We start from the raw sequence: 14821 nt of genomic DNA, 5'->3' as shown, positions 1-14821 counted from the left end.
ATTGGTGGTAGACTTACATGTTGGAGTTTGTATGCAAATTGTCACATATATATATTGTTAGTGTATATATTGTCAAGATACTTGATATTATAATCTTCATATTAATAGTAATTTGGTGCGAATAATATTTTATATAGGTCAGTTGGTATAAGACCGAACAGGTATATGGATAAGCCAAATTCAAATTTTCATACTTATCTCTTCAATTTGAATTTGGATTATGCGGGCAGTTTCTTAACTCCCTAATACCTGTTGGGAAGGGATACCTAATATCTTATATAATAGCAAAGAGGCCAGACACGAAAAAGCATATAATAATATACATCTACTGCATATAAGATACATATCATTTGGAAGAGAAAGCATTCAAAGGTTCGCCATAATTCAAAGTTCCGGTGCTGGAACTTTGAATTATAGATAGTTGGATCTTGGGGGACGGACGCCCGTTGAACTACAAGCACGGAGTAGGGGCGCAATTCTATCTTTAGGACACTGCAAATCTGCAGGCCTCTATATTTTCGATCAAGTCAGTTTTTCTACTTTCTTGTCTCTTTTATTTTACAATATTTCAATATGAATTGGTTGTAATACAATATTGGATTATAGTTATTTCAGTTGTATATTATAATTTGTTATCAATAAAGTTGTATTCTGATTGTTTGTTCCAACAATCTAAAGACAGAATTTTGTTGTGATGGATCAAACATCAGTGAATGCAACAGGCGTTAAGAATCCTCTCCCTGAGAAACCAGAGAAATTCAAAAGTGTGGACTTCAAAAGATGGCAACAAAAGATGTTATTCTTTCTGACCACAATGAACCTAGCCCATGTTGTGAAGGAGGAGGCTCCTGTGGTGACTGAACTACCAGCGGATAAGGACATGTTGTCTGCAATAGACGCTTGGACTCACTCTGAGTTTCTTTGTAGAAACTATATTTTGAATGGGCTGGACGATTGTCTGTATGATGTATATTCATCATGCAAGACTGCTAAGGACCTTTGGGATTCACTGACCAAGAAATATATCACTGAAGATGCTGGATCAAAGAAGTTTATCATTGGTAAATTTCTGAAATTCAACATGGTGGATTCCAAACCTGTTATGGGCCAAGTTGAAGAACTCCAACGCTTAATCCATGATTTACATGCTGAAGGATGCTCTATTAATGAACACTTCCAAGTTGGGGCAATCATTGAAAAACTGCCTTCATCTTGGAATGATTTTAAAATCTATCTGAAGCATAAGCGCAGGGAGATGTCTCTGGAAGATTTAATTCTCAGGCTAAGGGTCGAAGAGGATCACAGGAAAGGCGACAAAGCTGATGCGTCTTTCATGGAAGCCAAGGCCAACTTCGTTGAGGCTAGCAATCCAAGGCCAAAGCATTTCCAGAAAAACAAGGAGAAGAATGCTAAAAAGAAAAACAACTCTACTATCCATGCACCAAAAGCAAAGGACTTCAAAAAAAATCAAAGGAGCATGCTGGGTGTGCGGAAAACTGGGGCATAGGGCACAAGATTATCGTTTCCGAAAGGATATGAAATCTACCAATTCAAACACCAACAATGGCAAGATCAACGAAGCCAATGTGACTGAAGGAGATATGTTGGTTGGTGTTGTTTCAGAAACCAACATGGTATCTGATACAAATGATTGGTGGATTGACACCGGAGCAACGAGGCATATTTGTGGGGACAAAAACTTGTTCTCTACCTATGAACCAAATTCAAGTGGTGAAAAGCTTTATATGGGGAATGCCTCCGCTGCAGAAGTTGTTGGAAAAGGAAGAGTTGTATTAAAGTTCACTTCTGGGAAGGAACTTACCTTGCTGAATGTTCTCCATGTTCCTAAAATTAGGAAGAACTTAGTTTCAGGGCCTTTGTTAAGCAACAAGGGCTTTAAGTTAGTGTTCGAATTCGACAAATTCGTGCTTAGCAAGGGAGGAATGTTTGTAGGCAAGGGTTATTTGGCTGAGGGATTATTCAAACTCAATGTAATTGTTGATGTTTCTATTAATAATATAAATAAGGCTTCCGTTTATTCTGTTGAGTCTATTGAACTTTGGCATGCTAGATTAGGCCATATTAATTATCGATCAATGCATAGAATGGCTAATTTATGATTAATACCGAAACATGCTATAGATTTCAATAAAAAATGCGAAATATGCGTTGAATCAAAGTTTGCTAGACAAACTTTTAAATCAGTTTTAAATAAGTCCAGTGAGTTACTTGATTTAATACATAGTGATCTATGTGACTTTAAATCAACACCAACTCGAGGAGGAAAGAATTATTATATTTCTTTCATTGACGATTGCAGTAAGTATTGCTATGTTTATCTAGTTCATAGCAAGGATGAAGCCTTGAATATGTTTAAGACATATAAAGTCGAAGTTGAAAATCAACTTAACAAGAAAATCAAAGTTCTACGATCGGATAGAGGAGGCGAGTATGAATCTTCTGCCTTTGCAGATTTTTGTAATGAACATGGAATTGTACATCAAACGACGGCACCATATACGCCTCAACAAAACGGTGTAGCGGAAAGAAAAAATAGAACTTTAAAAGATATGATCAATTCCATGCTTAATAGTTCTGGGCTTCCACATAATATGTGGGGTGAAGCTTTGCTTACTGCAAACAAAATCTTAAATCAAATTCCACATAAGAGGACAAATCAATCTCCTTACGAATTGTGGAAGGGAAGGATGCCCACATATAAAATATTGAAAGTGTGGGGTTGCTTAGCAAAAGTTCGAGTTCCTTTGCCGAAGAGAACTAAGCTCGGACCAAAAACTGTCGATTGTGCATTCATTGGCTATGCTAATAACAGTGCAGCGTTCAGATTTTTAGTTGTAAAATCTGAGATTGTGGATATACATGTTGTTGATGCACAAAACCGGATGGTCTTGGAACAACGTAAATCCGACCGTGAATCTGTAAGAAATATAAATGACACAAGATGTATCGTGGTTCACCCCAAGGTTTGGGCTACGTCCACACTGATTGTATTGTATTTCTCTAAGAAGTGAGGGAGAGAGAGAGCTCTGAGAGTGAGAGCGTTGAGAGGGTGAGGAGCCTTAGGAATTGGCCTCTCCTTAATTGTGAGGGTGAGGGGTCATTTTATAGAATAAGGACTCCTCACTTATTACATATTTGCCCCTTCCTTTATTACATAATTACATTTAAGTCCCCCGAGTATTTATACGAGGTCTAAATACGAAGGCCTTAAATATGGTATAAACAGTAGTCCCCCAAGTCTTCAGTCAAGAAAGTCTTTTGGCTGGAGACTTGAAATTCAGTCCATGTGTGGGCCGAAGTAACTAGATGTCGTCTTGAACTGGTACTTGATATGAGGCGGTGCTCAAAGTGAAATGATGCTCAACTATAAGTAGCACATGTTGCGAGGCTGCTCGGCTTGTGGCTTATGTTGCCTTGTTTGGCTCGGCTTGTGGCGTTTGAAGGTGAGGGAGTCCCTTTTATAGAATAAGGGCTCACTCCTCAATACATGGATGATGGGCTAGAGTTGATGCTCTCTAATGGTGGTGAGGGGAGTCCCTTTTATAGAATAAGGGCTTGCTCCTCAATACATAAATATGGGTTTGGAGTGATGCTCACGGCGAGACGGTTGCTCAGTTGGCGGCGTTGCTCTCTAATGACTGTTTATACCATATTTAGGGCCTTCGTATTTAGACCTCGTATAAATACTCGGGGGACTTAAATGTAATTATGTAATAAAGGAAGGGGCAAATATGTAATAAGTGAGGAGTCCTTATTCTATAAAAGGACCCCTCACCCTCATAATTAAGGGGAGGCCAATTCCTAAGGCTTCTCACCCTCTCAACGCTCTCACTCTCAGAGCTCTCTCTCTTCCTCACTTCTTAGAGAAATACAATACAATCAGTGTGGACGTAGCCCAAACCTTGGGGTGAACCACGATACATCTTGTGTCATTTATATTTCTTACAGATTCACGGTCGGATTTACGTTGTTCCAAGACCATCCGGTTTTGTGCATCAACACATGTGAACACAATTTTGGAATCTATTGATGTTGAGTTCTTTGAGAAGATATTTCCATATAAAGATAATAAATTAAGTTCTAGTAAAAAGAGATCACATGAACAAATTCATGATGATGCTCCACCGACATCTAATGTCCAAGTTACAGACTTGGAACCAAGAAGAAGCACTAGAATAAAAATTCCTAAAAGCTTTGGGCCTGACTTTATAGCTCTTTCGTCAGAAGCCGAACCAAAAAATTTTAAGGAAGCAATATCCTCTACTGAGGCTCCTTTCTGGAAGGAGGCAATACGTAGTGAAATGGAGTCAATAATGCAAAATAACACATGGGAATTGGTTGATTTACCACCCGGTAATAAACCGATAGGTTACAAGTGGATATTCAAAAAGAAATTCAAACCAGACGGCTCTATAGATAAATATAAAGCACGTCTTGTAGCCAAAGGTTATCGACAAAGAGAAGGGCTGGATTATTTTGATACGTACTCGCCTGTATCAAGAATTACATCGATTAGGATGCTAATTTCTATTGCAGCCTTATATAATTTGGAAATACACCAAATGGACGTTAAGACGGCTTTCTTAAATGGAGAGCTTGAAGAAGAAATATACATGGAACAACCGGAAGGTTTCAAAGTGAAAGGACAAGAGAATAAAGTCTGTAAACTTGTTAAGTCCCTATATGGACTAAAACAAGCACCAAAAATGTGGCATGAAAAATTTGATAAAGGCACCAATTATAAAGGCACCAATTATGTGCAAGAAGTACATTCAGAGAGTTATTGCTTGTAGGAATTTTCCCCTTACTTCAGAGATTTATTGCACCTCATTTCTCCTTCATCATTTCTGACAATGTCTGGCCCATCCGACTGTCGTTTTGACTTGAACTTTGGTGAAGAGGTAGCCATGCCTTCTCAAGACAACATATGGCGCCCATCCTTCGTATCCCCTACTGGTCCTCTTACCGTTGGGGACTCTATGATGAAGAATGATATGACCGCTGCGGTGGTGGCCAGGAACCTTCTCACTCCCAAAGATAATAGACTATTTTCCAAACGGTCTGATGAGTTGGTTGTTAAGGATTCACTGACTCTCAGTGTTTAATGTGCATGTTCTGTGTCTAATATGGGCCAACGCCTATTTGCTCGAACCTGCCAAGTTGAATTATTGGCGGCTGAAGTGATAAGTCTCAAACAGGAGATCAAAGGGCTCAAGCATGAGAATAAACAGTTGCACATGACTATGCTACAAACATGAAGAGGAAGCTCAACCAGCTGTAGGAATCTGATAGTCAGATTTTACTTGATCATCAAAGGTTTGTGGGTTTGTTCCAAAGGCATTTATTGCCTTCATCTTCTGGGGCTGTACCGCGTAATGAAGCTCTAAATGATTAACCTTCGGTGCCTCCTCCTTCTGGGGTTTTGCCTAGTACTGAGGCTCCGAATAATCACCCTCTGGTGCCTCCTCTTTCTAGGGCTCTGCCGACTGCTGAGACTTCTCCTGAGCAACCTTTGTGAAGGCTCCCTCTTGTTTGTTTATTTTGATTCATGTATATGTACATATTTGTAACTTATCGGAGATATCAATAAGCAAGCTTTGCTTCATTTCAACGTATTGTGTTAAATACACCAAGGCCTTCTTCACTAAGTTCTTTGAATTTTTCTTTGTGTTGAATCTTGTATGTTGAAGCTTTGTGAGTGAAGCATGTAGGTTGAGGTAGTGCTCCCTTAATTTCCCGAGTGAGGAAAACTTCTTGGTTGGAGACTTGAAAAAATCCAAGTCACTGAGTGGTCGTGAGACTTCCGAATATCAAGGTGCAATAGCCTATGGTAGGAGTCCCCCAAGTCTCCGGTCGACGAATGAGGTGTCTTGCTAGTAGCCAAGTTTCCAAAGTAACAAAACTTCACCATTTTCCTTTCTAAGTGGTAGCTCAAAACTCTTCCTTCATATATATTTGTTATGAAAGTTGTTAGGCCCAAAGAAGAGGAGGCCTAGGCAATTTTTATTTATTTTTTTTTTATTTTTTTTTTTTGAATTTTTTTTTTTTGAATTTTTGAATTTTCGAATTTTAGAATTTCTGAATTTTCGAATTTCCGAAAAAAAAAAATATATATATATATATATATATATATTAAGCTTTATAGGTGGAGCTTTGTAAGTGAAGCTTTGAGGTTGAAGCTTTGTTGGATACCATGAATTGATTTTGCTTCACACTATCTTGATCAAGATAGTGTGAAGCTTTTGTAGGTAAAGCTTTTGTGTTGAAACTTTGTAGGTGAAGCTTTTGTGGGTGAAGCTTTTGTGGTAAGTGAAGCTTTTGTTGGTGAAGCTTTTGTGGTGGGGGAAGCTTTTGCGGGTGAAGCTTTTGTTGTGGAGGAAGCTTTTGTGGGTGAAGCTTTTATTGGTGAAGCTTTTATGGGTGAACTTTTGTAGGTAAAGCTATTGTGGTGGGTGAAGCTTTTGTGGTGGGTGAAGCTTTTGTTGGTGAAGCTTTTATGGGTGAAGCTATTGTGGGTGAAGCTATTGTGGGTGAAGCTTTTGTGGTGGGTGAAGCTTTGTTGGGAACCACGAATTGATTTTGCTTTACACTATCTTGATCAAGATAGTGTGAAGCTTTTGAGAATTTGAAGTTGTCCTCCATTGATGAAGCTTTGATGAATTTCCCTTTTTTTTTTTTTTTTTTTTTCGGGAAACTAGAAATTTGAAAATGTGGGAGAGACAACATATACAAATTTTGCTTCCACACTGTTGAGCAAAAGATTGTGATGCAAGCCACACCTTGTAGTAGTCGAAGGTTTGGATGAACCATATAAATTGAATTTGCTTTGAACAATCTTGAATTTGCCTCAAATGTTTGAGAATTGTAGTTGCCCTCCAATAATGAAGCTTTTGTTGGCATCATAAATTGGTTTTGCTTCACACTATCTTGATCAAGAGTGTGTGAAGTTTTGAGAATTATGGTTGCCCTCCATTGATGAAGCTCTTGTTGGCACCATAAATTGGTTTTGCTTCACACTGTTTCGATCAAGAGTGTGTGAACCTTTTGAGAATTGTGGTTGAACTCCTTTGATGAAGCTTTTGTTGGCACCATAAATTGGTTTTGCTTCACACTGTCTTGATCAAGAGTGTGTGAGGCTTTTGAGAATTGTGGTTGTCCTCCATTGATGAAGCTCTTGTTGGCACCATAAATTGGTTTTGCTTCACACTGTCTTGATCAAGAGTGTGTGAAGCTTTTGAGAATTGTGGTTGAACTCCTTTGATGAAGCTTTTGTTGGTACCATAAATTGGTTTTGCTTCACACTATCTTGATCAAGAATGTGTGAAGCTTTTGAGAATTATGGTTGCCCTCCATTGATAAAGCTCTTGTTGGCACTATAAATTGGTTTTGCTTCACATTATCTTGATCAAGAATGTGTGAAGCTTTTGAGAAATGTGGTTGAACTCCTTTGATGAAGCTCTTGTTGGTACCATAAATTGGTTTTGCTTCACACTGTCTTGATCAAGAGTGTGTGAAGGTTTTGAGAATTGTGGTTGCCCTCCATTGATGAAGCTCTTGTTGGCACCATAAATTGGTTTTGCTTCACACTGTCTTGATCAAGAGTGTGTGAAGCTTTTGAGAATTGTGGTTACCCTCCATTGATGAAGCTCTTGTTAGCACTATAAATTGGTTTTGCTTCACACTGTCTTGATCAAGAGTGTGTGAAGCTTTTGAGAATTGTGGTTAACCTCCTTTAATGAAGCTCTTGTTGGCACCATAAATTGGTTTTGCTTCACATTATCTTGATCAAGAGTGTGTGAAGCTTTTGAGAATTGTGGTTACCCTTCATTGATGAAGCTCTTGTTGGCACTATAAATTGGTTTTGCTTCACACTGTCTTGATCAAGAGTGTATGAAGCTTTTGAGAATTGTGGTTAAACTCCTTTAATGAAGCTCTTGTTGGCACCATAAATTGGTTTTGCTTCATATTGTCTTGATCAAGAGTGTGAAGCTTTCTACGAGTTGTAGTGTTTGCATTGTTACAGAGGGGAAATGTCTGAAGCAGATGCAAAAGGGCTGAATAGCTTGATCTTCGTATGCCATGCACTGAAGTTGTTGTTGGCTTGCAACAAGACTTTGTTGGTGACTATAACTCTTGTTGGGCATAAGTGCTCCCCTAGTTGAGTTGTCAAACTTGAGGGTTTTTGATTATTTGTGAATGCTAGGAGTTCACATGTACAAGTTGTACCTCTCGTTTTCTGGTAGGTGGAATAAATGGTGAGTTGCTTTCATCACTTGGTTGGTGGTATGAAGGTGAGTTCCTTCATCACCTTTCATCACATTTCATTACTTGGTTGGTGACACGAGGATGAGTTCCTTCTTCACCTGATTGGTGGCATGAATGGCAAGTTGCCAAATGATATTAGACTACAGGTTGTACATTTCATCACCTGGTTGGTGGCATGAAGGAGAGTACGAGTTGTACATTTCATCACCTGGTTTGTGGCATGAAGATGAGTTCATTCTTCACTTGGTTGGTGGCATGAAGGAGAGTACGGGTTATACATTTCATCACCTGGTTTATGGCATGAAGATGAGTTCCTTCTTCACCTGGTTGGTGGCATGAATGGCAAGTTGCCAAATGATATTAGAGTACGGGTTGTACATTTCATCACCTGGTTGGTGGCATGAAGATGCGTTCCTTTTTCACATTTCATCACCTGGTTGGTGAGAATAAGGGCACCGTGTCGAGGCACATTGTAGCAAGTGTCGAAGACACAAAGTATGTTGAACCCTTTCGAAGTACAGTTGGCTTATGTATGGATGTGTTGGAATGTATGATGTTTATGTATGAATGTGTTGGAATGTATGGTGTTTATGTATGAATGTGTTGGAATGTATGATATTTATGTTGATTGATATGAGTGATGCTTATGAATGTTTTGCTATGCATGAAGGGATCCATGCTTTTGATATGTGAACCATGTTGGTTGTAACACTTAGTATCACATACTTTGTGTCAAAGTACGCATGTTGAAGCTCTGAGTTGGAGTATAAGGGTAGGTCAGTGTAGACCAAGTGTTCCAGTGTTAGGAACACAAAAGACTTATAAGAAGTTGCCTGAATTCCCTCTTCTTTAAATATTTGCCTAATGGCTTGTGTATGCCTTCTTATAATAGCATTTCCTTTAGTACCTAGTCCTCAACTTTGAAAGAGTGAGGATTTGCCCTATAGTCATAATAGTCGACGGTACGCTCACCCCTGATTATCTTGATACAAACTTTTATCCTTTTTGTAGTAATGGGCTTGCTAAGAGTAAAAATCCTTCCTCTTACCAAGAGACAGATACGTTTGGTGACTTAGCGAGTAGCTAAATGAGGCAGGAGGTGATGCAATGGGTGTCTGAATGGCCAATATCTCCTCACTTGGTAGAACTTGACTTCCGCTTCCCATTTGTTGATAGGGGTTAACCATATGGGGGTTCCCTTGGTATGTCCTTGCTTCGGCGGAAGCGTGGTTGTAAGCCTATGCCATCACCTCATAGTAAGTCTTCCAAGTGTTGGCATTGATCATGTACTTGAAGAAACAATCACGTAGGCCTACCGTAAAGGCCTTGAGGGCGATCTTGTCATCTGCCTCAGCGCAGCGAGAATACTCATAGCTGAAGCGACCGGTATACTCTCATAGTAACTCGTCCTGCTTCTGGCGAATAATATATAAGTCATCTACAGAATGCAAGTGATCAGTCTGAAAGATGTGTTGAGAGATAAACAGTTTCCTCAATTCCTTAAATAAGTCTACTGTCTCAGGTGGAAGACGACAATACCAGTTTAGAGCTCAGCTAGAGAGGGTGGAGGGGAAGAGAAGACATCGCTATTCGTCGGTGTGCGTCTGATATGCCATGGTGGACTCAAAGAGGTTAAGGTGTTCAATTGGGTCATCTCTTTCAGTATAGAGTTGTAAACCAAGCTTTTGTTTTGTCTCTGTCGGAATACCTCAGAGTCCCCCGTATCTTCATGTTCCTCTAGGACCTGTTGTTCCTTCCCTAAATTGGCAGCTGGCCTGGGTCGTGGGAGGGGACCGAGTCTTTCAGAAACCCTTGGGTCATTGATCTTCAAGCATATATGGAGGGGATTATCTCGACGTTGCTTTAGGAAGTCTCGGCAGTCACAATAAACGGCTTTCGATCCTTCCAACCCTGCAAGGAGGTGTCTTCCTCCACTTCTTCTACTTTGGGTCAAAGCATCTGGGTTGAGAGAAGTCTCATGTTGATCAATGTTTTGATGATTAGCTCGCTCCTCATCAGGGATACCCATGTCGAAGGGAGGTGACCTTCCGTGTTGGGGGGCACCCAGATAATGGTTGATATCCACAGGGGCAACAAGCTCGCGTGTTTGAGTACGCCTAGTTTCGTGGAGCTTCTCATATTGCTCCTGGAGGACCTCATTTTTCATTGCTATCTTGTTGTTCCGAGCTTCTAGCTTATCGACTTTAGCATGAAGAGCAACCCTCTTTCCTTCATTCTTTCGTTGCTTCGCACTAAGTGCAAGAGGGGTGTCATTCTGTGTGTTATGGCTTCCTTCGCTCACCATGTTGGAAAGGGATGCTTGGTCAAAAGAGAGTATACAAATGGTGGAAACCAGCTTGGCAAAGCTGAAGAGAGTAGGAATAAGTGTCGTTCCCACAGACGGTGCCAAATGTTGATGCACAAAATTAGCGAGGACTTTGGTACAACAAAAAATGTTAAGTTTGTGACCTTCGCTAGATTGCTCCGGTCACTAGTGTGGATAAGTATGTAAATGGATAGAGACAGGGAAGCAAACACAAGATGTATGTGGTTCACCCAGATTGGCTACGTCCACGGAGTATAAGAGTTCTCATTAATTGTGAAGGGTTTACACAAGTACATAGGTTCAAGCTCTCCTTTAGTGAGTACAAGTGAATGATTTAGTACAAATGACATTCAGAAATATTGTGAGAGAATGATCTCTATTTATTGTAGAGAGTTTCTAGTTTCATTATGATATTGACACGTGTCGTGTTGTGATTGGCTTCTGATGTTGACACGTGTCGTGCTATGTTGGCTTCTGATGTCGACATGTGTCGCGCTGTGATTGGCCTTCTGGTTGGAGGGAAACTCTTCTAGGTCCTTGAAGGTATAACGTTGACCAGTGCTCAGTAGCGAGGACTTTGGAAAAGTAATCGAAGTTCCCCCGATCGGGACCAAGGATCAAGTCACATGCCCACTAAGGTTGTTTCTAGTGACAAGTTCTCAAGGTTTTTAGACAAGTTGGGCATGTGTAACATATATGCACTAACTTGAGGGGAATGTTGACTTTGTATTAGAATCCTTTTAATCTAAGGATTCCTATAATCTTGGGTTTCCTAGTTTAGGGTGTATCTCTTGTAATTATTCTTTTCCCTTTATGATAGGATTGTGTATAATTTATATATACCTCTGAATGAGAAGAATAGAATATACTTGAAAAGCATTCTTTCTTCTATTTTTGCTACCACAAAATTAATTTTTTCATTTATCCTAACTCAATGAAGCGTGTATATTAAAAATTAATCCTAGCTCAATGAGGGTGCATATACATGGCCTTCGAATGTGAGATATCGATATCTTTTGCATTATCGGTGCAATAATTGTAGGAACCAGCAGTAAATATCCGTGATGATAACTAAAAGAATTTATGCTCTTGACAAAGTCCAGTTTAATGAGAATTTTATCTGTTTTCTAAATATTCTCTTTACCTCTGTTCATGAAAGGCAGCCAAGTTTAGCTAACCATACGATACTAACACCTCACTTATCAATTTTAATCATAATTTTCCGTTGAATATAATGCTTAATTAGGTTTCTAACAAGGAAAATTTCAGTGAGCACACCATTTGAATGACTCGGTTGGATTTGGACCGCCAAGACTTTGAGCTTCAACTTTATCGGGTGCAATGAAGAAATTCACGTGACAAATTTTATGGTTATGAATGTTCCACAAATTCATGCAGTTACTATGTTTTTTATGTAGAGAATGTAAATACAAAATATTATTATATTTCACACACACACACACACACACAATGTTCTAAAATCTCCGCCTAGCGCCGCTTAGGCGCTAAGTGGTTGGCCACCATTCCGATTAATGTCTAGGCGTTTGAAAATTAAGAAATGGTGCCTAGATCCACTGAGGCACTTCCCTAGACCTGCTGAGGCGCCCGCCTAGACCGCCTAGGTTGCGACTCAATTAGACAGACAATATATAATTTTAATTTTGCATTTTATTTTTTAAAATAAATTATAAGAGACTTGTTGCATACTTCAATAAACACACATTATATCCTTGGTCACCATGTTTTCATTAAGTTCCAATACTTCATAATATATATGTCATTCTAATTTGTCGTTGATGATGAAATTATATATATTTTAAGTATAAACAGACACTTATTTACACGAAATATAATATATTTATTTAAATTCGCCTAGTACCCCTAGACGCTAGGCCTCAGCCCGCCGTCAGACTAGCGCCTTGTGTCTTTTAGAACCTTGTATATATATTAACGGCTCATAAGTTATTATCATAAGTCTTCAATATTAGGTAATCTGTATAGCATTTGATCAAATTAGACCCGACGTGAATCTAATATATAAGCTTAGATTATCGTTATGTTATTATTATTATAACAGCATGAATTAGAAAGTCGTACGTAGCAGATATTGTCCAAAGCATACAAGGACTGAATTACCCTTGAGGAGCTTCTCTTCTTTGAAATTCGACCAAAACAGTGTTCAACGTGGTCAGCTGGGTCCGTGCTTATCTCACTCTTTTTCCCTTCTCCACACACACATGGTTGATATTGTTCTGCAAACTACTCGAATTTATTGCATGATTAAGTTGTACATATTCCAGCACTTATGAGTCCTTAATCCTTATTGACAAAATGTTATGAAATACCAAGAAAACTTTGATACAGATTTTGATTGATGACAAATTGAGCAAGTTGCAGCTCTTTAGCTGGTCATGGCTATATATTTATATGCATATACCCTTGATATTTCAGCTGCCCGGCGCCTTCTCTTTTGGAAGATAGTAGTATTATTAGTACGTGCTCACCAACCAACAATCAGCCCATTGAGTTTATAGTCTCCTTTTTAAGTCATGTATATAGTGCACTTTGAAAACGAAAATATTAGTTTCTAGCAGCTTGCTGAAGAAAGTAAAATTCTTGAACATGCCTGAAGCAATGCATTTGGGCACCAAGCCCAAGTACGTGCTCGGAGTTTAGATTTCTCACATTATGTGTAAAAGTTCAACACGGTGCAACATACGTATGCAAATTATATATGATTTTGTAATTCATATAAATATATTGTGTGTTAGAGTCCAACATAATTTACTAGAGACATAAGAATCTCTTGAGCATGCAAAACTAGCCCTACAGAAGTTGGTTGTGAAAGGAACGTGTAATAGGATTTTCTGTATAGTTACTGATCAAATATAATGTTTAAAATGTGATGACTGAAAAGTATACTATTAGAGTGATTTAACTTTGATGGTTCAATTAATCCCATCCATGTATGTCACTCGAGTAGTAGTGCAGGCGTGCATGAGCCAATGTCATTTTATGGAGTCACCTAGCCCTACAAATGACCTAATCAAATTTCAAAACAAGAGTCGCCTCAAGGTTCAATTAACTGAGTCCACAAATTAAAAACTAGGACACATTAATAAGTAACCCTTTATCTTTTTGCCAACTTTACCGCAAAAACAAAAGATTGGACATCATGGTTCATACAATTACAAAAGAGACTGATTAAGAAAAAAGAACAAACAAAAAAACAGATAATTCAGCAAAGATAAATTTGACGTTTTGGTTAATTCACCAATTAGGAGTGGCATTAGTACTTGTACTCTCGGATGAATTTAACAGTTCTTCCAAGTAATCGATTCCCAAATCTTCAAACACCACCACATTCTCTATCCTCACATCTCTGTCCACTTTACTTTTCGTGTTCCCAGTTTTCCTTCTCATGGAGTGCTTTCGCTTAAGCGCCACCACCGGCGAACAACCTTCCAAATCTGAGGTACCATAATTGATCTCCCTAAGCGATTTGCGGACTCTTTCAACTGGAAAATTGAGAACCGCCGCAGAGCCTCGCATGGAAAAGGCAGCTTGATCATAGGCAAGAGCTGCGGCTTCAGCACTGTCAAATGTGCCTAGCCACACCCTTATGCCATGTCTAGTGGAGTCTCTTATTTCTGCAGCAAACTTGCCCCACGGCCGCCTCCGAACCCCTCTGTAGGACTTTTCCTTTTTCGGGTTTTCTTCTTCAGATGCGGAGCTCACCTCCTCTTCTTTAATTGGGTTTGCAAAAACAGAGACGCTTGATGTGATTTCTTGGGTGCCCTCGGAAATCAGACCGTAGAGAAGCATTTCTTCCGAATCATTTTCATTGAAAGGAAGTGAATTGTTGCCAAATTTAAGACCATCATCCCAAGAAAATGATGATCCAAACGAAGATTCAGGTGACAAATTGGAATTTGGGGAATCAAAAGTAGAGTAATTCATTTGAAGAATTGGGGTGTTTTTGTTTTCTGCTTGGAATACCTTCTGTGTGTTTGTGTACTTGTGGCAATGCATGTTGGTAAGCTAAAGATTTGCAGCCTCTTCCATTATATATACCCAATTCCAATGGGTCCCGCATATGCGGACCAATAGAGGCCAACAGGGTCCCGGGTTAAAATGGCCTAAAGGAAGGGGTAAAATTACAAGGGTGAAATGGTAAAAGCAGGCAGGTGGATCATATTAAAGTATATG

General features: G+C 39.2%; 1 protein-coding gene and 1 long non-coding RNA gene across 2 annotated transcripts; one reads left to right on the top strand and one right to left on the bottom strand.

The window, feature by feature from the left end:
* Window positions 1-324: 324 nt before the first annotated feature.
* Window positions 325-2038, top strand: LOC139190592 (uncharacterized). Its single transcript, XR_011574912.1, has 2 exons — window positions 325-526; window positions 679-2038. It is a non-coding gene; the product is annotated as an uncharacterized lncRNA (long non-coding RNA).
* An 11697-nt stretch (window positions 2039-13735) lies between these two features.
* Window positions 13736-14578, bottom strand: LOC103453426 (ethylene-responsive transcription factor 1B-like; the record flags this gene model as incomplete). The annotated part of the gene is given in 1 exon segment (NM_001329027.1): window positions 13736-14578. A coding segment is annotated over 1 exon segment (690 nt). The 3' UTR covers window positions 13736-13882.
* Between the last annotated feature and the right edge of the window lie 243 nt (window positions 14579-14821).

This window comes from Malus domestica, chromosome 13 (assembly GCF_042453785.1).
Source record: "Malus domestica chromosome 13, GDT2T_hap1".
In the NCBI taxonomy this organism is placed as follows: domain Eukaryota; kingdom Viridiplantae; phylum Streptophyta; class Magnoliopsida; order Rosales; family Rosaceae; genus Malus; species Malus domestica.
The sequence above is the reverse complement of the archived record's forward strand: the minus strand, read 5'-3'. Positions and strand labels throughout refer to the sequence as shown.